Source organism: Bacillus rossius, chromosome 18 (assembly GCF_032445375.1).
Source record: "Bacillus rossius redtenbacheri isolate Brsri chromosome 18, Brsri_v3, whole genome shotgun sequence".
Lineage (NCBI taxonomy): Eukaryota > Metazoa > Arthropoda > Insecta > Phasmatodea > Bacillidae > Bacillus > Bacillus rossius.
In genome coordinates, this window is record NC_086345.1 from 22,349,346 (window position 1) to 22,376,353 (window position 27,008).

Sequence of the window (27,008 nt, forward strand, 5' to 3'; positions counted from 1 at the left end):
ATTTACTTCTCTGCAAAATAATTGTTTTATTTCCAAACACAGTGCACATTATGTTATATCTCTGATGAATTCTTCAGTATAACCATAAATTACGAGTGTTTACAAAATGTGTGAATCTACTACAATATTTTTAAATACATACATTTAAATAACTAAATTTTTTTAAACAAATCACACAAAAACAGTTTTACATCATGCAGTAACTAAAATTTTTTCAAGAAAATTAAACTAGGTACCCCGATCACATTATGCAAAATAACCATTATTTACTTTTCAAAGACTTTCGTGAACTTTCCTGAGATTTTTTTTTTTTTTTTTACTTTTTCAAAAGTTATAATTTGTGACCTATCAGACATCCTGGAACATACATGTAGCCCATTTAAAAAAAAAAAAAAAAAAACGTATTAAAAACACCTGGTTAAAAAAAATAAAAAAATAAACAAAATTGTTTTTTCAAACCCTGTCCTCAAGCAAATGTTTCAACTATCCTTGCCGAAGATGGCACGTTCGGCCGGCTAGTATAAAACGGAACCGAGGTTAGTCGAGAGACACTACTGACCGTTGACCTTCTCTTCCGGGTTGGCCAGCGCGGACGCCGGCGTCTGGGTGCCGCGCGACGGGGAGACCGGGATCGGCGAGGCGCACGTCGCGTCCAGGCGGCGGTAGCTGGGCTGGACCAGGCCCCGGGCGTCCGCGGCGGCGGCCGGCGTCGACGAGACCAGCTTGGCCGCCCGCCGGGGGGCGAGCCCCGCCGGCCTCCTGGCCCCCGGCGCGGGGGACGTCGTCGCGGTCCTCCGACTCCCGGTGTTCGTCGCCCGCCGCCTTCACCGTCGTGTCTACCACACACAGAAAAAAAACCTTCACCATCGACGGCACGGCAATACCTAGTGGGTATAGGCCTACTGCTAAAAGTTACGTCAAAATGCCTTAAAATTTAGTTGATTCTGTCAAGTTTGATAAAAAAAATAGTTCAGTTATTGAGACTTGGTCAGAATAGTGACAACTTCATTCCTAGTCTAACGTTTGATTAACCAGGATAAAAAATAAAAAATCTACAATGAAATTCTCCTGACTTTTCACAACCAAAATTTCAATTTCCCTTTATTTCTTTATACATGATTTACCTATTTATTTTATTTTTATGAAAGAATTTAACGACAATGCAACCTCCGCCATTCCCGTAGTCGGCCTAGGATTACGTAACGAAAATGAAGATTCAAACAGAAACTTAGGCACGCTAATCGGCGCGGGACGCAAGGACCTACGCACGCACCGTTGAGCTGGTGCACCGCGAAGCTGCCCGCGGGGAAGGTCCGGTCCAGCGGGATCCTGGGGCGGTCCCCGGGCGCCGGGGCCGCCTTCCTCCCCTCTTCACCCTCCTCCTCCTCGTCCTCGCTGCTGCTGCTGCCTCCCTCGTCCTCGCTGATCTCCGGGGGGCCCGCCGGCGGGCCCGGGGAGGGCTCGGGCCGCGCCAGCCACTGGCTCAGCCACGCCGCCCGCGGCAGCAGCTGGGTCACGCTCGACGCCACCCGCCGCACCAGCGACTGAGACACACACAAACGCCACCCGGCTCTCACACTCCTCCTATCGACAGTTCCCCGAGTCTCCCCGTGTTTCCCCTGTCCAAATAAACATTATTTCCAAGTCTCATCAATAGAGACCTGCAAAATTCGCTGTTTCGATGGCCTTCAGGATGGACTGCACACATAACCCCTGTACACTCGGGCAAATAACGCAAGTTCATTGGCTGCAGACTTGTTGAGTCATCTCAGCTGGTTTGTCCGCGATTCGATCCTTCTTTGGTCGAGGGGTTTACAACTGGTTGAGATTCGTCCAGATGAACAGTAAAGCCAATAGCAAAATTATCTAAGAGGTACTCGTGTTTGAATTCTAGCCTATCACAGAATGAATCCGCGAATTTCGCAGGTCTCTACTCATCAATCAATATAGCAAAAAAAATTTAAAAAATACAGCCTAACCTCGTTAACCCCGGATCAACTGGGTCTGGGACCGATCCCAGTTAACAAAAATCTGGGTTATCCAGAGAAAGAAGTAAAAACTATAAAAAAATAACATGTATGTACTTAACAAAAACATTTCAATGGAGTTAAAACATTATTAATGGAACCTAGAAACACACAATATGCAATGTATTTACACTGTAAACAATATTGTTACGATAATGTTCGCAGGCTTTCACGGCCATTGTCTGAGGTATTTAGGCTTCTGGGTTGAAGCTGCGTCCTTGGCTGAATAATTCACCGACGTTTCGGTCGACATTGCAGTTGCTATCATCAGGGAGCGACTGCAATGTTGACCGAAACGTAGGTGAATTATTCGCCAAGGACACTGCTACAACCCAGAAGTCATGCTACTTCAATATTGGTACGAACTAGTTGGTGGTAAAAACAAAAGGCAGTGAACTTTTGCTGCCTCAGTTTTGAGTATCGTTTACGAGCAGCGCGATCTCGCATCGACTTTGGCATTAGAAGCTTGTATGGCGATGATTCTGCTTTACTCTCCAAATAAAGCATCAATATATAATTTATCTATGTCCCCACTCCAAACTCAGCTGCAATGTTCTTCGACTGTTCTTCCTTTATCAATTCTCGTCAATGCTTCCAACATTCTATAGTCACAACAATGTTCTTGCATTTTGTCACCATCACAAACAACGAAACAGCACAACGGTACTAGGGCAACAAGCCAACACTACCGAGATTGCAGCTCAACTGAGGAATGTTGTTCTCGGTCAAATGCCAAGTGAAAGGCAGGAGAGGGTATAGTCACCAGTTTGCTAGCAAGTCAATTAGAGTAATGTACCTACTGAGAAAAGCACATTTTTCATCTGTAAAACAAGTCTTCATTTACTAACATTCTTTTTTACCCCAAAAACTGGTGAGGGTTTTTTTTCCGTACACCCGACTTAAAGAGGTCTGGGTTAACGGGGTTCTTCTGAATATCAAAATACAAATACGTATCTCAAAAAATTACAACCACACACAAGTCAAACACACAATACACAGTTCGCACTGTTATTTACAACAATGCTACGCAGCCAGCACCATCAGTCTGCAATATCAAAGCCTGACACTATACACTATTAATTGTGAGAATGTGAATGACTATCACCATTCCATCGTGCTTCAAATCATTGAATGATTTATTGATTGTTCCTCTTAAGTTTAATTAACGCTGAAAGCATCGTTTTTCAACTACACGTGAATTTTTTGATCAAAAACACAGGCTGATTTTTAAGACATTAAGAGGATTACACAGAGTATGGAAAATTACCGATCCAGTTTGGTAACTGATATTTTGGTGATTCCCCTGTTGTTTCCACGTTTTGAAGATATATTTTCAATTCCCTCAGTTTTCTGTTTTCGAGATTTTCCAGTAGTGGAAACCCTGCATGACACACTGTCATTTCCGGATTGCTTTTGTGGTCCCAGTTAGTCCGAATAAACAAGTTTTAACTGTATATTTAATGTGCGACTGAAGAAAGGCACAATAAATCTAAGCACAAGTTACCAAAAGTTGCTGGGAATTAAACATTTGTGTCTTCCCATCAATGTTTGTTTTTTCTTTGACTTTCATGACCAGTCCTTCAGTTGTTATTTTTCCATGACTTTTGTTATTTTCTTGACCTGTAGACACCCTGAATCAGGTACATTTTGTTCATAGCCTATTTATTGTTTTGTCTCAGAATTATGAGCTCGGTTTTGATGTTTTTGTTTGGAATAGAAGTTCTCCAAGAAGATAAGAAAAAAAATCAAATAATATTTTTAGTATCCATTTCTTGAAACATTCTCCAGATTGATTTAAAAAGAATAATTATTATTAGGTAGATAATTGACTATGGACACCACTTTTACATTTCAAAAACATTAAGCAACACACTAAGACTTAACCATCACAATACGGACCACGACTGTGAATAGACGGGTAACATAAATCTCTTTTTACAAGTGTACAGTAACCGGATTTCTACATAGGCTTGACACAAACTAGAAAATTAAATCCTTTAAAAGTAAATATGTACATACATATTGTATTTAATTTTTACAAAACTCTGTCACGACTGAGACCAGTATTGCACGTAAGAGATATCGCAGATCATTTTTATATATGTCTGTCTGTCGATGCTCACACTTTTTTTTTTATAGACAATGACGGATAACAAAAACTGACAAACAAGTGAACGTTAATTTCAGTTTTACAGTATATATAATTTTCTAGAGCTGAATGATCTCTCGTAAATTCTGTTAATTTTTTCACCTTGTTGCAAATATGCGCAACTTTTCATCTGAGCTGGAAATGGGTAATCCTCACAAGTTTTCCTAAAAAAGAGTGAGGAATTCAGATATTTTTTTCTTTTCCCATTACCAACATAAATTTCATGATTCGTACCCTCTCGTGCAATCAACAATTAAGGACTTTTTAAGAACTACTTTACTTCATCACCTTATCACTATCATGAGGTATAAATTTATTTGTAATATCACAACATCCCTGAAGAAAATAATTAAAAAAAAAAATAATTCCCTTAGTTAGTTCAATTCTTACAGATACACCCCTATTGTCCATAATTATATCTGGAACACATATTAATATTTAAGCAAAGAATCCATATGAAAATTTAAATCCTAAAATTAAATTTACTAGACATTTACTTTACAGCTAAACGAAAGACAAACATGTTTTCAGTTTAAACATGGGATACAAAATACAAAAAAATTAAACTAAAATGTTTTTTCACAAATCAAAATATATTTATAAAATCTAATCACGAGACCCAAAATCTGCCAATTGTACTGCGCATGCTTAAAGCATTCTGCAAAGTTGGAAACAAAATAACATTTAAATTCCTGCATTAATACATGACTTGCATTCGATCAGTCTTTATTAAGAAGTTTTTGAAGGATTCTTGATGAAATTTAAGGACCCCTATTCAATTAAAGAATAATTAAGGACTTTTTAAGGAGGAGGCGTACAAACCCTGGATTTACATAATTTAAGGTAGGTTGATGTATGTTGTACAATAATTTATTTTTCGCATTTTGGTAGGTACTGTCTGAACAACAATTTTTTTGTTCCTATCAGTTGGCACAGGCAAGCATGGATCTTATCCAACTCTCAAATGTTAAGTAAGCCATTATGTTGCCAAAACAAAACATATGTTACATTCGGTTCTGTTTGTATAAAAATCTTGATAAAATTTAATTACGTGTTTCTGGGACAGTTCGACTCTGAAAATTTTCCGATTTTGCAGAAAACTATCTTCTAAATTAACAAAAAATTTACTTTTTTTCCAAAAACTAATATCTCTACCTACGAGATCTTCATAGCTTTATTTCTGCTGTTAAATTTCTAAAGACATTAAAATAAAAGTCAAAAGTACATATTAAACACCTTAGGCCCCTATCACACGATGGAAGTTTCCCTGGGAGGTCTTACGAGGCAGCAGGTAGGGATGGTTCTGTGGAAGAATTAGCACATCGCTGGCCGTTTTCACGGAAGTTTATGTAATAGACTGTGTTAGAATTTTTATGAACGGTTTCGTAGAAGGTGGAAATTTTATTCAATCAGAACAAAGTGGTAATGTGTCCCTAGAGTTAAAAAGGGAAATTGATGTAGGAGGGATTGAAGTTTTCGTGATTATTGGTTTTAAATGTGGTGAACATGTGGTATGTTGGGGCAGTTACGACATTGTGACAATTATGACAAAAAAATTCCATGTTTATATAATAAAAAAAAGTATTAGCCATCATAAAACCGTTCGCACAAGCTATGCCTCCACCAGTCACAACTCCACGTGTGATGGTTTCTTCCATAGAACCATCCATGCCTTGGCTAGCAGTTTTGCTGGAAGCTTCTAGCGAGCTTGTATGAAACCTTCCATCGCGCGATACGAGCTTCAAAAATAAGTTGTAAAGAACCATGGCTGGCTGGTTTAAACCACAATGGTTTAAAACATGGTTTAAATCAAGTGTTTTTTTTTTTTAACGAAAGGTCTAACTCAACTCTAATAACGACAAAATTTCTGTCATTAATGTTTCTTGTAATTTACAGGAAACAAAATATCATATATTCATCAAGATCTTACATTTTAAATCATCTGAAATAAGTTGTAAATCATACCCAGCTAAATAATCCTCTAAAATAAAAATATTAAATAGTTAATTCCTAGTCTGTGGGGAATCCCAGACTGTACCGTAAATCCCCATTCTGTGAGAGAAACACCCATTCTACGGAGAATCCTCCTCCTGTGGGGAAATATACCTTTCTGTGGTTTAGGTCCCAGTCAGAAGTGCAGATTTGGTCGACTTCAGTGTGTTGATGGTATTACTTTTTTTGGTTCAACACGAGCGGAAGAAAGCAGGATGTTGCATGGCTTTCATTTGAACAAGGCGAGAACAAAAATAATGTAATAAAAAAAAACTGGTTTAAGCCACAAAAAAAAAAAAACGTGGTTTGGTTTTCCCCCCCAACACTGTGAAGAACCATGACGGGCATTAGTGCGCATGCAGTTACATGCCCTCGCTCTATCACGCTCGTGAATCGGCCGAGACAACCAAGAGGGCAATCCCACGGGACGTAAAGGCGAGAGAGAATGCTCTTGTGAGTGACACTGAAAACCAGGGGGTGGCCACATGGTTAAGTGTGTGAAGTCAATTTTTTTTTCCTTCAGGTAATAATTGCACCATATTACACGCTCAAAACATTGGCTGAAGTGTAGTGTGGAAACAGTTCTAAACGACTTAAATTTCACCAAGAATCCTTCAAAAACTTCTCAATAAAGACTGATAGAATTGAATGCAAGTAATGTATAAATGCAGTAATTTTAATGTTCTTTTGTTTCCAACTTTGCAGAATGCTTTATTTATTAAAGTTACCGTTTTTTTAACGTCTGAGATTCTAATCCATATTTATTAACAATCGTTTGACTTGGCCAAGCGCCATTTCCGCAATGTTTTGGCCTGTGCGATATGGCGATGGTGAGGTTAAAAAGCGACTCCATCCACATCACAGCATTGGCAATAATTAACTACATGGCTGAAACACTGCCTTAAGTGTGCATGTCCTGATTTAAGGTCATCATTTAAAATTTACGTGTAACATAGTTAAACTTTGTAGACTATCCACAATTGGTTGGCAAAGCTTCATTTTTAACAAAATTGAATAAATAACTGAAAATTTTTGTGTTTAAAGGCAATGCTGATGGTTTACAATTATTTCAGAAAATTTTTTATTTAATATTATTTAGCTTTTCGAAATCATGAAAATTCTGGTGATTTCAAAAGGCTAAAAGTAAAATTAAATCCTTTTTTTTCCTGGACAAATTTTAAACCATACCACACAGTGGCCACAAGCATTGCCTTTAAACACAAAAAAAAATTCCAATTTTGTATTCAATTTCCATTCTCCTTATCCATACTGCAAAAAAAAAATTGTTACAAACGCAACTTTGTCAACTAATTATGCAAAAAGAATGTATGTATTTTTTAATCGGTCAAAGTTTCGCCCCACTAAAATTCTGTAAGTTCAACAGTATGAATCGTAAATAAAGCAATAATGGACCTGGAATGGGACATATGCCCTTCATAACACAATGTCTGTGTTGGGTCAGTTCCTGAACTTCATATGGGCAGAGAGCGATAGCATGGCATAGTTCCACGCTTGAAAGCTAGATTAAGGCTGTGTGAATTTACATGACATAAAAAACACACATCTCTGTAAGTGCCATAATAAGGACTGTCAAAATTGCCATGGTTCATATTTCAAAGAATACTTAAGTAATCTGTTCTTGAGGTATATTTTACTAAAATTAAAAAAAAATAATGAAGAAACAATTTTTAACAGATACTTAAATAGATGCACACAGTAACTTAAGAAAGACTCATGAGTAGACTACCATAAATCCATATGTTAGCAATTAACTGCAAGAATTAAACCATTTTCTATTTGATAATTATGCAAAGTAGCACCTTGAATGAAAGGTTGGTTAAGTTAAGCCAGGTCAGCTACATTAATAATATGTATTACACATTAACTACATAATTACTATTAATGTCGCTTACATAACCCAAATAAAATTTTACTTCAGTTACTATTCGCCTTAATTCCCAGAAGCTGTTACTTTGCAAAATTATTATCTTGTTTGAATTTAATTCATTAAAGCAGTTTGCCTTGTTCCATCGATTTTTTTCCGAAGTTATAAAAAAAATCTCTTTTCCCATTAATAATTTATGTTTAAGTAAATTTAAGAAACTGGCTTAATTGTTTACTGCAAATATAAAAATGTAAAACTGACAAAAATTGTGCTTTTATTATCTTATATTATTTAGCGATTACTGTGAAGTTCCATTCAAGTTCATTTGATATTAAACAGTAAAACTGATCATGACCCAGAGTTCATGCATTGTAAATTAAGTAGCCTACAGTTTTAAAAAGTCAAAATATTAATATTTGTTCGTGATTGTCAAGTCGAGAAGCCCATGCAAAACCAAGCAAGTGAATGTTTCCCGCCCAAAACACACATATTCTCATGCTTGTCCAGACATAAATATGATTATACCTAGTATCAAAAGCTCAGTCTTAAAAATTAATATGGTATCGGTAACTCAAGTAGTCCAGAATATATTATTATTGGTCTGATAAAACCTTTTCTTGATTGTCTCATAAAAATAGGTACATTTTTAGTTATAATAGGATATTTGTAGTTTTAATCTGCACGTTGTACAACTCTGTTTCCTACAAAAAGGAGTTGAGTGAGCTCGAAGGTCACATGTCTAACTCTAGGCTACGTTTCTATATCCCATTTTTAGTTATTTACTACACAATGGGGAAACATAAGGTATAAAATGCTACAGATAAAGAGTTGTGCCTCTGTGTGTACTACTCTCTACGAAAAATTCCTGTTTAAATACAAAACCCCACTTTGAGGGATAATCAACCACCATAAGTACACTCAAACATACAATTATAAGAATTTTTTAAATTTTGTAAACATGTCCTTACACTCAATTTTGTCTAGCTAAATTCAGCATGGTAGCATAACTAAATTTCAATAAGGCCCAATTTTGATTATATTTCAAAGTGTTAACATTTATGCGTTTGATTCCCAACCCACAAAGAGAGCTATGCCATCCAAAAATATTACCTAAATTATTTCTAACCTCCAAACACCTGCATGTTGCGAGATTCAATATGGCGACCACATTGTATATCCATGTTTTCTACGGGTTTAACAAACACTCAAACTTGCTATCAATGAAAAATCTTCAGTACAACGTCAAGGTTATCTCAACTATTATTTTGTTCAGTTTCCAGTCCTGGTCAGAGCGATTTTTGAGTAGTTTTAACTTAAATTATTCGGGGCTGAAATTTATATTTTAACAGATTTATAGGCTAAATGCATTATAAACTTAACATAAAAATCAAAAGATGCAGCAAAAACATCAGTTTTATGACCAACGACAAGCAACGCGTAATTTTGTAATATAACCTTGCCGCATATACACTACAAGAAACCGCTATTAAACAGCAACCAAACTTTAAAAAGCGTGCAGTTGCAAGAAATAGGTGCATAACTAGTATGTATAAAGTTATAAGTTTCAAAGTTTATAACGGTTTTGTTGTTGCTCTAGGCCGTTAGATTTTGCTTACATTCTATTTTCGTCACAAGGCGCGAACACTTTGTGCCATTACTTACATGTGAGATGTCGTACGGCTTGGCGCCACGCCTTTTGTACGTAGATCGAGAACTTGGTGCATCTGCCATTATTCACTTTTACAGTACATCATTTCGGGATAGCATGAATTAAAAAATGTATACTAAAATTATTTTGTGAAACGTAACATTAAAGAATTTCTTCTTCCATTCTCACTATTACCACACGTGATGTCGCAATCGACCATCATGCGTACCCGAATAAACAAATGAACGCGGAGGCGCTAAAGTTTATTTAGCCTTCTGTGTTCAATTTTCCTATATAATATTTTAACAGGAAACAGCTACACCACGTAATTTTTTTTTGTTATTTTGTGTTTCTATTTAACTTCAAATACTTTATATTAAAAAAATCTAAACATCATTAGACTTGATAATACATTTAAAATAGAACAGAATGTAAAAACAGAAATATTTATTTATGTCATATCCTTTGAGCCCATTTCTGTATAAAACAACATTTTCTGTTGTATTCAATGCGGGAATAGACATATATCTGTTTGTTTCTTTTGTAATTCTTAAAGTATTTCAGTGGTGTTTGTTGGTGTCTGTCGTAAGGAATTCAAATGGTTTATGTTGCTTTTTCTTGGGGCGCGGAAGACTACCATATCGGAAAACTACCATAATGAATGTATTCCACCTGGCCTCTTCGAAAAAGGAGGAAAAATACCACAACGGAAATCTGCCATAAGTTCAAAGGACGAGGTGGAATTCTACCATATTTCCTTATACATTCCATGGAATGAGTACAGCTGCTTTGCTCTCGAAGTAGCGTATAGAATACGTCTCTAGGTAGCACTGCTAACCCCCTAGCTGTTTCTTAGGTTAACTTAAAAGGCTACAGATAGCGCTTCTGACGGTTACTTTCTGTAGTTCCAGTTATAAATCAACTCAACAAATCGCGCACTAATAGAAACAAATGTTTCCAAAAAAGGGTTATAGGAAGCAGCACTGTATACTTATAACTGCGATCTGTAAAAATAAAAATATGGTAGTTTTCAATTATGGCAATTTTCCTCCTGTTTTGACGGGGGGCGACGGAAGACTTTCATACTAGAAGACCACCATAATGAGGTAAATCCGTCTGGGGGCGGCGGAAAACTACCATAAGTTAAAACGTGACCATACAGTCCTAATACTCGAACGACATGAGTAAATTATGTCCATCATCTTAGAAAGAATTTGTATAAATAAGCAGCATTCAAAGTCTTGTGATTCTAATTAATGTTTTAACTCCAGGCCACTAGTTGAAATGAAATGCAATCTAGTGACCGAAAATCACAATTCCCTGACAACAGACGGTTAAGTACCGGTAAGTAAAATATTGCATTATTTATATCATGTCGTCGTCCGTCCGAAGGCCATAAAGCCCGGCCTCCACCCACCAGTATTAAACCCCGCTAACGGAACGCAACCCTAGCCCAGGTCACGTGAGTCAAGCGAGCCGTCGACGTCGGTGAGTGTTAAATAGATTACGCCCATATGCCAACTCCACCAAACAGCTCTTATGCTTCATTAATTACTGGGAGTAATTAAGTGATTTTTATTATCAAAACAACCCTTAAGAGTGAAAGTGCGTCGTAGGGGTGCAGCGGTTTTCCCCGTGGGAAACCGCAGTTAATAAACGTTCGGAACATCCCTTGCGGCCTTCTGCTAATAATTAACAACAGCATAAATCAACCTAATTAACCTCCCCGTTTTCACCTGCAAATAGCCACTGGAGTAGTCAACAAGTGACAGACAGTCTCCAGCTTGACTTTCTATTTTCAAATATTATTAATCTCAATTTTATTATGTATTATTATTATAGGCCTTCCGCCAACTAATTCAGACAGATGTCATTAAGTTACGAGGGTTCTAGAAATAATAATGTCTAATTATAATTATAAATTTGGAATAACAGCACATTAGAAAGTTCGGCGCGTCATGACGCTTCCTCCCCCCCCCCCCGCCCCAAGCCAGCACAAAGCGGCAGTAGAGTTTTACTCACGGGCCGGGGCGGACACGTGATCCCGCGGGGAGACTTCAACTTTTGTGCTACCGATTTCTTCATACTGGTAAATATTATAATTCATTAAAACCTCTTTTTCCTCTCCCCGCGTGCCCCCGTGCCCTTTTCCGGTGCAGGGCTTAACCCGGCCGCGTTTATTTTTGATCGTCGTGCAACAACGGTTCGCGACGCAGTCACCTTACGGTCCGGGCCGACTCCCGCGAACAGAACTTAATTTAATTCGTCGAGCAGACGCCTGCCGGCTACAAACGTTAAGACTTTTCTCTTAATATTACCTTCGTGGGCCCGCGACTCACACAGGTGAGCCCGGGCACGAAGCTAGTTCCAGTTTATCACGGGAGTGGCCGGTAACCCACTCAAACTCTTCGAGGACCCCCAAGCCCATGTAGGGATCTTATTTGCAAGTGCCGCAACGTAACACGTAATTAATTATTCAGTGCGAGTGTGTGTAGTGTCAGCGTATTTGTCCAGTGTAATTGTATAACTTGTGCCCATCCACACTTTGTGAGACGCGGGATTAAAGACCAGCACCTAATTAACGTGTTCTTTATTTCATAGACGCCCCCTGAACAGTTAGGAAACAGTCCTCTACACTGTTTAGGGCCAGTGCGTATTAAAAGCAGGGACTCCCTTCCACCATCAACAGCCGCCGAGCCTAGTGGAACACGCAGGGGCAAAAACCCACGACCACCTCGGTTAAGACTCAAATTAACCTGGCGCCCGCCGGAGATTTCATTAAGAGCCACTAAAACCACTAGGACCGCCCCGGGTCTCGATCACGAGACCGCGGGTGACGGCAATCATATGTTTAAAATTCAACGGCAGATTATCACCATCAGGTGTATAGTCATCTATACTACTGAGGTAGCAATTAAATTGAGTTTATTTTATGTAATGTCTATCAAAAGAACAATAAAATAAACTTAAGCATTAATGATTTCACAAAAAATATATATATACTTTTACTTTATTACATCATAAATAATACCCACATTATGTTTCCGATGGGCTATTAGGGTTCACTTTTCGTGGGTTGACTTCACTACTACCTTACGCTGTTGCTTTTGTCATGTTGGGGATGTTACAGGGTATTATGAATCCAGCATTATGTTTTTAGCATGTGCTGTGAAAACCATTAGAAGAGTATTTTAACATATAGATGTACAGAAAAAAAAATTGGTTGTCTGTAAAGTCGGTTTACGGACGATAGTTTAACGTGACAACGTCATAACAAAACATTGATGAAAAAAATTGCATACTTTTATGAATAAAATTGAATCATTTTTATTGAATTATCAATATTTTGTATGGATAGGCCTACAAAGAAGGAGTGAAATGAAATCTACAATTTAATTATTAATTTACTTTTATTTGCACTCATTAATTCAAATATGTTTATTACTTTAACGAAGAGATTATTTTAACTATAACTTTTATACATGTTTGCTATTTAACTTCAAGATCGTCGAGAATGTTTTACGCTTTTTCGCAGTTACACATTTAACCACAAAGTTGATCATCGGGAAATTAAACGTAGAATTTAATAAAAATGCCCTTGCAGTTAATAAAATAAGTATTAGTAAGTTTAAGAAAGAATTTCGGTTTTAATCTCCAACCCTGACGTTCACGGTGCGCTGGGGCCGAGATTAAAATTCGTCGAGAATATTTTTACGTTTTTATGTCTTCCAGTGCTCAAAATGATATGCAATTGTTGCCCCGGGCACGAAATTTTATTTATAATTCATTAATAAAAACGCCCCTCGCAATAAACAAAAGAAAATATGTATTAACGAGTGCCTGGTTGCCGCGGAAGCGGGTAGATAGCGCGATTCGTTCGGTTTGCGTCCGTCACCGTAAATGACAGCACCGTAGGGGTATAATATTATGTCGTTTTTATAATACGATTTTATAACAAATACGTATCCCAAATACACCAAACTTATTTATAATGTGTTACAATATTTTTTAAAACATTGTGCAAAATATCCCGGGTGTACTTTGAATAATTATGTGTAACTCTAAAACACCATTGTTCGTACAAAAACGTATTTGAAAATTCAACATTACTTTTAAATAACCGTACCGATTGTGCTGAAAATCGGTGGACGATCGTTAAATTACATAATATTAATAATTCAAACGACGAAAACATGATTGAAAAGTCAAATCGATGGTTGTTCCAATCGAGTGGAAGAGAGATGTGGCGCAAGCGTACAATGAGCGTAACGGGACACATCGTAGAGGGACAATGTGCGTTACGGGACACTTTTTCGTGCGTGCAGCCGGCGTTCATCGATTTATTAGACGTTGTCACGTCAAAAAAACAATTGCAATTAACAACAGATAAAAACAATCACAGCATTTCCAACCTGTGAACTGTGAATACGGAATATTTGTACGTTATTTGAGAACGATTTACGTTTGCTGTTTAAGTTTTACTGATTAATTAGCTGTGAAATTAGACATATTTTAACTGTCTCAATGACTAAGAAATAAGTTAGAAATACTGTAATGAGACGGTTAAGTGAAAATATTAAAGAATATTAATTTATAAAAGCCTTGAAATCATTTTTATGTATGTTTACTAGGGAAATAGCCAATTTCCGATATTTTTTTCTTCGTATTGTGAAATGCTTGCTTGTACGTAAACATATTAATAGCGAGGTCAATGCAGACGGCAAAACACAACGCCACAGTAGAGCGACAATGTGAAAAGAATTAGCCATGACCTACAGTACGGAACCATCCTACCAATTTTCTAGAAAAAATCGGTGGGGCTGTATCGAGACTTAAGGTCGTTGGTTTCACGTGAAACTTCTATGTCAGCGAGTCGCTTTTAGTGTAATGGTTTAAAATAAAAACAACAAAAACGCGAAATTGACTACGTACTAAAAATTTTAATTCAAAACAGACACTAAATGGTAATATTCGACGAAAATTCTGTTTAACTTTGGCCTGTGATATGATAAATGAGATACCGAAGGTATAATACAAAAATTAATGTTTTTGTTGAACGTACCATCTGTATTGCCCAGTGTTGTTAGTTCTCTAAACACAATCACACGAATCACCGCGCTATCACATCTGAGTCGTGAGCTACACTGAACAGAAATTTTTTTCCGAACCTAAATTAAAACTAAGTGTATTTGGGAGGTCTAGGTAAGGAAGACTTAAGTGCGTCTCAGGCTGAAGCCTATATTTAGGGAAATATTAAAGCAAGATGATACATACCTTTTCGTCAGACTTTTTCTGGTACCCATATGTTTCGCTGTTATTTTTAAGACGTTTCAGTCAAAGTGATATGACAATTACCAGACGGGATTTGAACCTATGTTCTCTGGAATACGAATATAGTGTCTTACGACTCGGTCAATAAACTTCAATAGTGTATTCTTTCTCATCTTCAGATTGCCTTGTAGTGATTCCTTATGCTACGGGCGTGAGTGTTCGATTATTGATAAAAGTACAAATACATAGCTTCAGACTATAGTACTCCATGTAGGCTATCATCAGATGTCTTGAAAAATTATTGACATCTAATATTATAAGTACAACTATCAAATATTACGGTCTCCTAAATTTTAATTCACATCTTTTGAGTATAAATGGTTGCGTGTAACTACATGTGATTTTGTTTACACATTTACCATGGGTGTAAACAGTATTTGTGGAAGGGGAGGGCAGAAGCCAGTCCCTCCTCCGGAAACTCTTTTACAAAGATAATGCTTGAAAATACATTTTTAGGTTAGTTGACGATTCCTTAAGTACTTTCTTAATTCCTGCCATTGTAATTTTTGTAAAATAAAATTCTTTGTCTAAATAAATTTGGCAATCCTACTTCCCCCCTCCTTTTTTTTACTATGCTCTTGACACTTATTGTTACAGAAACAGGTTCCTTTTTTGAATAAGCTTCTCTTTACAAATTACCTGTGCCTTGTTAACAGAAGTGTAAACAAATATACACATAAAACAAAGAAAACACAAATCTGTTTAAAGAAAGTCAGTATGTGAATATCAAAAAATTCAGTGTAGTTCATAAAATAAAATTTTCACTGACAAACAACATTTTAAATAATAGGTAAATTAATTCAAGATGTAGTTTTGGACATAACGCCATTACTCATTAAACTGTATGTCATGACAAACCTCAGTCTGTTTGTGCCTTAAGAAGGGAATAGATCTTTTCCCGAAACGCCTCAACTGTTCTCTTAGGAATCATATACCTTCTGTGTTAGTCTGCGCTATCATCGTTGTGGTTTTCAAAATTACGATTTTTTTTTTTTCGCTCAACCATTGCTTACGTTGTTCGTCTGTGCTGTCATCTCTGTTTTTTCACATCGCTGGGTTCACCTGTGCGTCTCTGTATAGCCGTTGTTTTTTCCATTTTTATCTGTTAAGTTTCGTCGTTGAGTTATTCTGTTTGCCGTTGTGCACCGTAAATTTTCTTTGTAAATGGAACAGAAATATTCATGTAAACTTACATATTTTTTAATTTGTACATTTACATGAAAATAAATGTATCACTACAAAACAGTGTTACCATTTATGCTTCGTGTTGCCCGATATTTAGTTATTTGCAGTTGTTTGAATAGCCATCCAGTACCTATTAGCTGTGCAAGCTAAGCACGGTAAAACAAAAGAAAGCCAAAAGTAATATAAAAAAGTTAACTTTTCTATGAATTTAAATCCAGATGAGTAAAATGTTTATACAATAACTTCATGCTTGTAAGCACACGCATATTTTAACTAAACACACGCTTTTGATATCTAACATTTATTTCAAAATAACTTTACTATCCACTGTGCAAGCTCTTACATATGTTTTTATTTGTCTATATTTCTATACAATTATTGTACAGCGGGACTGTAAGTTTGTTTGCAGAAAATCAACTAAAAATTGCCAGACTAGTTATACGAATTATATTCTCTGTTATGAAATTACATAATTCATGCTGAACGAACAACATAAGAACACATAAATTTGTTCGTTACCGAGGTTAGATGTTACTGCACGTGTTACTGACACACAAAACTACAGTAAACTCGTGGAATAACATCATGTCAGTGTTAATAAGACTGAAGTATCCGCTCTACCACTCTGGTTCTGGGGTAGAGCGCCTGCCTTGTGACTTGTAGGACTCGGGTTCGCGCCCCGGCTCCTCCAAGGCGGATTGCCCAGACAAAATGGTGGCATTTTCTCTGGTAGGAATACAATCCCTTGTAACAAGTCAGGCTACCAAAGAAACGGTGGGTGGAACAGAAAAAAACCTACCAGGTGGCTTCCAAATGGGCAGCCCGTTTCTTTTCTTGGGCTCCCCATGCGGTGGCCATTCCGGGGGAACGGAGTTTTGCAAAAATATTTTTTGTAGTTTTGTAGCGTTTTAGTTTTTAATAACTGTAGCATTCTTATTTCAACATGTTATAAATAATGCTCAAACAAACATTAAAAAATTTTTGCATTTGAACATAAAATATTTGAATTAAGTGTGTATCAGTCTGTGAGTGGTTGTTCATTCCGGATCATATTTGTAGAAATGTCTAATTAACGTTTACACAAGAAAACATTTTTACACGTTGGCAAGAACGTAACAAGCACGCCAAATATATTCACTTTTTTTATTTTGTTCGATTCAATGTACAGTTCCTTCACAGATGGTAGAAGCATGGCAAAAAATAAAAACGTTTTTGTTGATATGATAATGCGCACCAGATGACAGACATCAAGGCGTACTTTTTACGTCACCGTGCTTCGTTATAACGTAACACGTGTTTTGAAACTTTAAAACAACAGAATACAGTGGAACAATTCTTTGTTAATAAATGACGTGAAGAGTTAATATTATTTTTTTACATTTTTTAAATGTCTTGTAGTATAGGGCATGTAGCCTACGCTAGATATTTTTGTTACAAACACTTTTTTTTAAAATCGCAATAAACGGTTAAGTATGCCTATTTAAGGATGTGATTTTTCATATTACCCATATTTCCCGGATGATCCGGATTTTTTATTGTCTGGATTGCCTTCGGCCCCAGTTGGTTCGGATGGACGAGGTTTTGACTGTAAGTGTATTTGAATTCGACCTTATCGCGAAATGACTCCGGGATTTTTTTTTCCGGACTCTTAACTTTAAGGAAAAACACTCCGCATTTTGGTTTTTAATCATCTAAAGCTCTACGTGTTTCGATAGACCACGACGAACGCTGCATATATTCGTGTGCATATTAATTATTATTATTTTAATACGACTGAAATAATCTTGTAATATATGAAGACAATTTTTGGAAACCTGTCATATTTGTACATTTGCAAAAATTGAAATGTGTCGCTACAAAAAATTATTTGCAGTAATACTGAATTCTTGCCCAGGTATTTATGCAGTACCTCTATTAGTTCAAGTTATTTGTAAACCGTTCCCTGAATAGCTTTTAAGTATTAACTGAACATATTATTAATAAGCATACCAAAACAAAATTAAGTCCATTTGTTGAATATTCTTTTATAATTAACATGGTTGAAAACTTTATTCAGGTATTAAACGTAAATAAATTTTACATATAACTATGCGCCAATTTTTGTGAGCACAAGATATAAAAGCTTTTCGTCAAAACTGATCTATATCCTTTTTTCGACGGTTTTAAGGAAACACTAAAAAAAGAAAAGCTTTTTTAAACTGCATATTTATTAGTTTTAAGTACGTGGAATTCGTGTTTCAAAGGGATGAATAAAAAAAACTTAAAATACATTGTTTGATGCAGACCCTTGAAATATCCAGAATTGTTTCCACACTGTTTGAGTTTTGCACCAATTTACAATATTTTCCTCGTAGTGTTACATACTGTTTCTTAGCAAGCTGGTTTCCAAAGGAAACTTTTATAAAAATACAAATAATAAGTATACCTATATATTTACGTTTTTTTTTTTTAAAAAAAACTAGATCGAATTATTACGTTTTAATGAACTTTATTACAGTACGTACGCAATGGTCCTAAATTTTCTTTGTGTGTTCGTAATCGATCCGCAGGTTTTTTTGAAGTGAGAACTTCTACGGTTTGGATAGGAAGTAAATTCATGTAAGTCGTCATCGACATGTTCACGTGACGTGTGCCAGCTGTTTTTTTTTTAATTTTTATTCTTAAATCATAAGTACACGATTACTGTGCAGTTTGAATAGCGAAGAAAACGGAGTCCTTGTAGCAATATAACCTAACAATTAAGAACATCATTATTTATTTTATTACCTACAATTACTATGCAATGCGTATTTTATAGTAATTTAGGAGTTATTTTACTAACGTGATAAAATAAACTTGTTGTGTAATTATATATATATATATATATTTTTTTTTTTTCATAAAAGTTTCAAAAATGTATTTGAATTTTATAAAAAAAAAATAATTTGGATATCCAAAAATAACAACTGTTTGTTTATAGTTTTAAGTTTTCACTTCTGTCGGCAGTCCCCATGACTGCTTTGAAATATTATATTATATTATATTATATTATATTGTATTATATTATATTATATTAATGTCAGGTGGCATTTGCGTCGAGACCAGAGCATACCGGCGTGTGGGAAGGGGGAATGGGTAAGGGGGGGGGGGTTTGTGTGCTAGAGGTGCTCCACTGCGGCTGGGGACTGACTGTACCGGGTTATTGATCGCCAGAAAGGTCCTTCTAGTCGCAGCATCCCGCGCTTGAAACCCGCCGGCTTCAAGCGCCCGCCATGTTGGATTTTTGGGGTTTCCTATTATTACTCATTTTTACAAGGGTGAAGAGAGGGGGGGGGGGAGATAAAGAAGCGCATGTAATTTTTTTTTACTTGTGCACGCCCGTTTAAACTTACGCATCTTTCGCATTGTTTCAACTGAGAATAATATAGCTTATATCAACGCAGCATTTAATGTAAAGAGGAGTTCGTGAAGAAGGGGTTGCGATTCAACCATTATATGGTTTTTTTTATGAGTAAGTTTTCTTTATAATCGAATTTCAAAAGAAAATTGACTTTCGCGCTAACATCCCGGGGAATAGTAGACTTTCCAAACTCCAACGTTAACACACAGAAATGAATCTAAGCAATGATTTGGCTTGAGAGAAAAAAACAAAACAAAACAACACTTTATAGTTTGATTTTTATTCAGTTGTTTCTATGTTAATTGTTTGAATATTAAAAAAAAACAAATAATATAGGTATTTATGTATTAATGTTATTAAATTCACGAATCACTCGTGTCAAGTTTGTGTGAAAGAAATGCTTACAAAAAACAACAGGTGTGCGAAATTGGGATTAAATATCAACTACGTGGAAAAACAATCCCCGCCAATTTTGTGCGTGTGAGGCACGTCTAGATGCAATGAGGAGAATATGCACTATTGTATCTCACTAAGGATAAAAATAAATCCCTCCAAAATAGTATACAATACACTCCCGATTATCCGCGAAATTAAGTGGCAGGGCCACTGCGGATAGTGAAAATCGCGGATAATCCGCAAAAGAGCCGAAAATGGGAAACAAAAAAGGAAGCATTAAATTTCAACTTAAAAATCTAAAAATGTATGTACAGTAAACGTTACAATTAACAGTAAAAAAAAATTAAATTATGCTAAAATTTTAGTATTTTACTGAATAATCAATATACAATACATTTCAGTAATGTAAGCATAAAAGTGCTCGGTACTTGCTTCGTAACAAGGACGAACTCTGAGACTTCATTAGACACTGCGTGAGTTCCGAGAAGGCCTGTGGCGTTTTACTGAATACTGCACACAATACACTCGTCAGTAGAGTTTCAAATTTGCTCACTTGTAATAAAATACAGATTTACATAGGCCTATGTGCTGTATTTTTTTCGTAGCATGCGCGGATAATCCGCAACGTGGATCATCCGCCCGCGGATAATAGGGAGTTTATTGTATTTGTAATCGAATGTAGCTAGGTTGCTGTAGTTTTGTTGTTCTGTCTTAGATGTTCTTCTTATTTTACATCCTGTAAGAGAGGTGTCCGTTCCTGTAAGTGATTGCCATGTACGGTTCAACAAAATTATCTTGGCTAATAAATTATAAGTAAACCTGATGAAAATGAAACTGCAGACACTGGGTTCGCTAGTTTCATCATTAAAAAAATAATTGTACCGGTAGATGTAGCTATTAGTTCAGTATGGAATACATATATGTAATACAATATTGATTTTAAAACAAATTAAATAAGATGTCCCATGACAAACAGGATGAATCACCTAAAATTTTCACAGAAAAATAAAAATAAAAAAATTAAAAATGTTAAGTGTTCACACAATCGAAGTTTTGGATGAGGGAACATATTATAAGTTCATTAACATTTTAATTATTACAAAGTTGTGCATTTTTCGAGAAAAAAAATCTATATACTTAAAAAAAGAACAATGCCTGTTGTCATGAAGGATTTAAAGCTAGAAGAATCGTCTAAGCCAGAGGTATATATTTTTTGCAGGATTGTAGAGCAAGTATCTTACGAGTTATAGTGACAGGAACATGTTAGATGCTTGCATTTGTCTGCTATATTAAAATATATATTTTAGTGGTATGTTTAAGGTTTTTGCATTTTCTGTTAAATTCTAAATACGTAATAAAAGGCTTGTGGTTTTACTGAATCAAATTCTTATTTATTATTGAGCATTCACAGGATTTATTTACATATTTTCAAATTTCTGATTTTTGTTCTCTACTGCAAAGGAGGTGTTTTTGCTGTCTACCCTAGAGACAACCATTTATTTAGGAAATTCGCCAATAATTTATTTCAAAGCTGAGCAAAAGATTACCATACAGGCAAATTTTTATTTTACATATTTTTTTTTACAAATGACTGTGATATGAGCAGAGCTTAACTTCTACCGAAGAAAGACTACACTGTCCAGGAATATTGTCCACACAAGTCTACTTTGTCAGACACCAGCGTCTCTGCCACACTCGATACTTTGATGAACATTTCGTGACTCATCGTGGCATGCTTAGCAATTATCATATAGTAAATAACAATAATATTACTATTCACTGAGTATTTACAACTGCATAAACGCGTGAAAACGTAAAACAAAAATACATAAACACGTTTTATATCTGACTGCTTTTAATTCATACAGCAGTCGCTTTCGAAGACCATGGCTTAAATCTGATGGTGGCTTATCTTTAGTAAATGAGGGAGAAAATATATTCCTAGTAGAACATATTATACTGAGAATGAACACAGTAAGTAGATGATGTGTGTGTGCATCTATTTAAATGTCTACATCTGAAACTGTGAGAGCGTATACTTCAAAATATTTTGTTCTTGGACTTCAGTTTTTATTTAACCATAGGGTAGCATACAGGTTCTAACAAAAGTTTAATACCATCAGTAAATTTAAGATTATATTTTGTTTATAAAATTCCGGTAGATTTAACTTAATACTTTTGATTATTATTCATTCCTAGTTTTACTAAAAAATAATAAAATAAAATAAAAAGTTTTTAATAATATTAACTATGTTTTTTTATTTGTTAAGGTTTTTGTAATAATTAAGTTAGTATAGTTTTTTTTTGTTTATTTAAACAAACCATAGTATAGTCAAATAATTATCTCCCGCCAGAATACGGTAATTTTTTTTAAAATCATAAGTAATTACTTCAGAAAGTTATGTAACAAGTAGCAATTCAGAGAGAAGAAGTTCTTATCGTCTTTAAACTATTCCTATCATTTCTTAACCAGACATAAAACCTACTTAAAAGTAGTTTCTAAAGGATTTATTTCGGTTAGTAATCAATTTATACCAAAAATGTTGAGCAAATTTTTAACATGTCAAATCGTCAAATTGTCTTACACAACTTTTTTGGGACCTGTGCACTGTAGATACAATCGGCAAATATTAATCAAAAGTTTCATCTAATTAAGCGCGGGTCATCTGTATAAATTAGGTTGAACGTGGAATTATCATTTTGTATATTTTGAAAGTTATTTTTTTTGCCTCAAATACGAGACGTGTCTGGAAAGTAAGTACCGTTTGGTCATTAAAAAAAAAAAAAACTAGTGAGAGAAATGTTTTTTTTTTTCTGTGACAGTTTTAGTTTACTACACACCTACTTCAAATTTTCACACGATCGCCATTAAGTTCCATACACTTGTCGCAACGCTGCACCATTGTCTTTAACCCTCCGCACAGATGTTCACCTCTGCATAGAGGTTTCATAAAAGTACAGGAAAAAAAAATATCCTTATGTATATACCAGAACGGGGACGCACCACAACGTCGAAATACCACAACGCTGAACGTACAATAACGCCGAAAACCATAAATCCGAAATGCCAAATTGACTACAATACCGACAGCTAGAAAACTGCTGTGTACCACAACGCCGAATTACCACAACGCCGAAATACATTAACGCCGAAAAATGTCATTGCAGGACTGCCACAAAGGTTAATTTAGGTAAGGTAAGGTTAGGTTAGGTTAGGCTAGGTTAGGTTAGCCTAGGTTAGGTTAGGTGGTGGTTAATTTTTCGGCGTTACTGTATTTCGGCGTTGTGGTACACGGCAGTTTTCTAGCTGTCGGCTTTGTAGTCAATTTGGCATTCGGCGTTATTGTACGTTCGGCGTTGTGGTATTTCGGCGTTGTGGTAGCGACCCTACCAGAACTCGTCAAGCTGAGAACAAATGAATAGGCCAAATAATCATCACGGTTCTGAGTTTTAAAAAAGGACAATTAAAATAACTTGTCTTAGTTTTTGAGTTGACACCGTTTATCCGTCTCTTCGCGGAGTCTGGTCGAGCGCCGAGGCCCGGTGGTGTCAGTGGTGGTTCCGGTGGTGCCGTCGGTGGTGCCAGTGGTTCCGGTGGTACCTTCGGTGGTGCCGGTGGTTCCGGTGGTGCCAATTGTGGTTCCGGTGGTGCCGTCGGTGGTGCCAGTGGTTCCGGTGGTACCTTCGGTGGTGCCGGTGGTTCCGGTGGTGCCAATTGTGGTTCCGGTGGTGCCGTCGGTGGTGCCAGTGGTTCCGGTGGTACCTTCGGTGGTGCCGGTGGTTCCGGTGGTGCCAATTGTGGTTCCGGTGGTGCCGTCGGTGGTGCCAGTGGTTCCGGTGGTACCTTCGGTGGTGCCGGTGGTTCCGGTGGTGCCAATTGTGGTTCCGGTGGTGCCGTCGGTGGTGCCAGTGGTTCCGGTGGTACCTTCGGTGGTGCCGGTGGTTCCGGTGGTGCCAATTGTGGTTCCGGTGGTGCCGTCGGTGGTGCCAGTGGTTCCGGTGGTACCTTCGGTGGTGCCGGTGGTTCCGGTGGTGCCAATTGTAGTTCCGGTGGTGCCGTCGGTGGTGCCGGTGGTTCCGGTGGTGCTAATTGTGGTTCCGGTGGTGCCGTCGGTGCCAATTGTAGTTCCGGTGGTGCCGTCGGTGGTGCCGGTGGTTCCAGTGGTGCTAATTGTGGTTCCGGTGGTGCCGTCAGTGGTGCCGGTGGTTCCGGTGGTGCTAATTGTGGTTCCGGTGGTGCCGTCGGTGGTGCCAGTGGTTCCGGTGGTACCTTCTGTGGTGCCGGTGGTTCCGGTGGTGCTAATTGTGGTTCCGGTGGTGCCGTCGGTGGTGCCAGTGGTTCCGGTGGTACCTTCGGTGGTGCCGGTGGTTCCGGTGGTGCCAATTGTGGTTCCGGTGGTGCCGTCGGTGGTGCCAGTGGTTCCGGTGGTACCTTCGGTGGTGCCGGTGGTTCCGGTGGTGCCAATTGTGGTTCCGGTGGTGCCGTCGGTGGTGCCAGTGGTTCCGGTGGTACCTTCGGTGGTGCCGGTGGTTCCGGTGGTGCCAATTGTGGTTCCGGTGGTGCCGTCGGTGGTGCCAGTGGTTCCGGTGGTACCTTCGGTGGTGCCGGTGGTTCCGGTGGTGCCAATTGTGGTTCCGGTGGTGCCGTCGGTGGTGCCAGTGGTTCCGGTGGTACCTTCGGTGGTGCCGGTGGTTCCGGTGGTGCCAATTGTGGTTCCGGTGGTGCCGTCGGTGGTGCCAGTGGTTCCGGTGGTACCTTCGGTGGTGCCGGTGGTTCCGGTGGTGCTAATTGTGGTTCCGGTGGTGCCGTCGGTGGTGCCAGTGGTTCCGGTGGTACCTTCGGTGGTGCCGGTGGTTCCGGTGGTGCCAATTGTAGTTCCGGTGGTGCCGTCGGTGGTGCCAGTGGTTCCGGTGGTACCTTCGGTGGTGCCGGTGGTTCCGGTGGTGCCAATTGTGGTTCCGGTGGTGCCGTCGGTGGTGCCAGTGGTTCCGGTGGTACCTTCGGTGGTGCCGGTGGTTCCGGTGGTGCCAATTGTGGTTCCGGTGGTGCCGTCGGTGGTGCCAGTGGTTCCGGTGGTACCTTCGGTGGTGCCGGTGGTTCCGGTGGTGCCAATTGTGGTTCCGGTGGTGCCGTCGGTGGTGCCAGTGGTTCCGGTGGTACCTTCGGTGGTGCCGGTGGTTCCGGTGGTGCCAATTGTGGTTCCGGTGGTGCCGTCGGTGGTGCCAGTGGTTCCGGTGGTACCTTCGGTGGTGCCGGTGGTTCCGGTGGTGCCAATTGTGGTTCCGGTGGTGCCGTCGGTGGTGCCAGTGGTTCCGGTGGTACCTTCGGTGGTGCCGGTGGTTCCGGTGGTGCCAATTGTAGTTCCGGTGGTGCCGTCGGTGGTGCCGGTGGTTCCGGTGGTGCTAATTGTGGTTCCGGTGGTGCCGTCGGTGCCAATTGTAGTTCCGGTGGTGCCGTCGGTGGTGCCGGTGGTTCCGGTGGTGCTAATTGTGGTTCCGGTGGTGCCGTCGGTGGTGTCGGTGGTTCCGGTGGTGCTAATTGTGGTTCCGGTGGTGCCGTCGGTGGTGCCAGTGGTTCCGGTGGTACCTTCGGTGGTGCCGGTGGTTCCGGTGGTGCTAATTGTGGTTCCGGTGGTGCCGTCGGTGGTGCCAGTGGTTCCGGTGGTACCTTCGGTGGTGCCGGTGGTTCCGGTGGTGCCAATTGTGGTTCCGGTGGTGCCGTCGGTGGTGCCAGTGGTTCCGGTGGTACCTTCGGTGGTGCCGGTGGTTCCGGTGGTGCCAATTGTGGTTCCGGTGGTGCCGTCGGTGGTGCCAGTGGTTCCGGTGGTACCTTCGGTGGTGCCGGTGGTTCCGGTGGTGCCAATTGTGGTTCCGGTGGTGCCGTCGGTGGTGCCAGTGGTTCCGGTGGTACCTTCGGTGGTGCCGGTGGTTCCGGTGGTGCCAATTGTGGTTCCGGTGGTGCCGTCGGTGGTGCCAGTGGTTCCGGTGGTACCTTCGGTGGTGCCGGTGGTTCCGGTGGTGCCAATTGTGGTTCCGGTGGTGCCGTCGGTGGTGCCAGTGGTTCCGGTGGTACCTTCGGTGGTGCCGGTGGTTCCGGTGGTGCCAATTGTAGTTCCGGTGGTGCCGTCGGTGGTGCCGGTGGTTCCGGTGGTGCTAATTGTGGTTCCGGTGGTGCCGTCGGTGGTGCCAGTGGTTCCGGTGGTACCTTCGGTGGTGCCGGTGGTTCCGGTGGTGCCAATTGTGGTTCCGGTGGTGCCGTCGGTGGTGCCGGTGGTTCCGGTGGTGCTAATTGTGGTTCCGGTGGTGCCGTCGGTGGTGCCAGTGGTTCCGGTGGTACCTTCGGTGGTGCCGGTGGTTCCGGTGGTGCCAATTGTGGTTCCGGTGGTGCCGTCGGTGGTGCCAGTGGTTCCGGTGGTACCTTCGGTGGTGCCGGTGGTTCCGGTGGTGCCAATTGTGGTTCCGGTGGTGCCGTCGGTGGTGCCGGTGGTTCCGGTGGTGTCAGTGGTGGTTCCGGTGGTGCCGTCGGTGGTGCCAGTGGTTCCGGTGGTACCTTCGGTGGTGCCGGTGGTTCCGGTGGTGCCAATTGTGGTTCCGGTGGTGCCGTCGGTGGTGCCAGTGGTTCCGGTGGTACCTTCGGTGGTGCCGGTGGTTCCGGTGGTGCCAATTGTGGTTCCGGTGGTGCCGTCGGTGGTGCCGGTGGTTCCGGTGGTGCCAATTGTGGTTCCGGTGGTGCCGTCGGTGGTGCCAGTGGTTCCGGTGGTACCTTCGGTGGTGCCGGTGGTTCCGGTGGTGCCAATTGTAGTTCCGGTGGTGCCGTCGGTGGTGCCAGTGGTTCCGGTGGTACCTTCGGTGGTGCCGGTGGTTCCGGTGGTGCCAATTGTAGTTCCGGTGGTGCCGTCGGTGGTGCCAGTGGTTCCGGTGGTACCTTCGGTGGTGCCGGTGGTTCCGGTGGTGCCAATTGTAGTTCCGGTGGTGCCGTAGGTGGTGCCAGTGGTTCCGGTGGTACCTTCGGTGGT

The 27,008-nt window shown here is 39.6% G+C and overlaps 2 protein-coding genes across 2 annotated transcripts in view; one reads left to right on the plus strand and one right to left on the minus strand.

Annotated features, from left to right (window-relative positions):
- The window catches only part of LOC134541383 (mucin-19), a 31,875-nt gene extending 21,954 nt beyond the window's left edge, over positions 1 to 9,921 (minus strand). Inside the window, exons 1-3 of the mRNA XM_063384807.1 lie at positions 9,716 to 9,921; positions 1,274 to 1,544; positions 560 to 836 (exon numbers count right to left, since the gene is read on the minus strand). Coding sequence (XP_063240877.1) covers positions 560 to 836; positions 1,274 to 1,544; positions 9,716 to 9,784 — 617 coding nt within the window. The 5' untranslated portion in view covers positions 9,785 to 9,921. The remainder of the gene's footprint in view (positions 1 to 559; positions 837 to 1,273; positions 1,545 to 9,715) is intronic.
- Positions 9,922 to 19,327: 9,406 nt separating this feature from the next.
- LOC134541384 (calphotin-like) lies at positions 19,328 to 26,973 on the plus strand. The gene is made up of 2 exons (XM_063384808.1): positions 19,328 to 19,331; positions 23,546 to 26,973. The coding sequence occupies exons 1-2, from the start codon at positions 19,328 to 19,330 to the stop codon at positions 26,971 to 26,973; spliced, it is 3,432 nt and encodes a 1,143-aa protein (XP_063240878.1).
- The last annotated feature ends 35 nt before the right edge of the window (positions 26,974 to 27,008 follow it).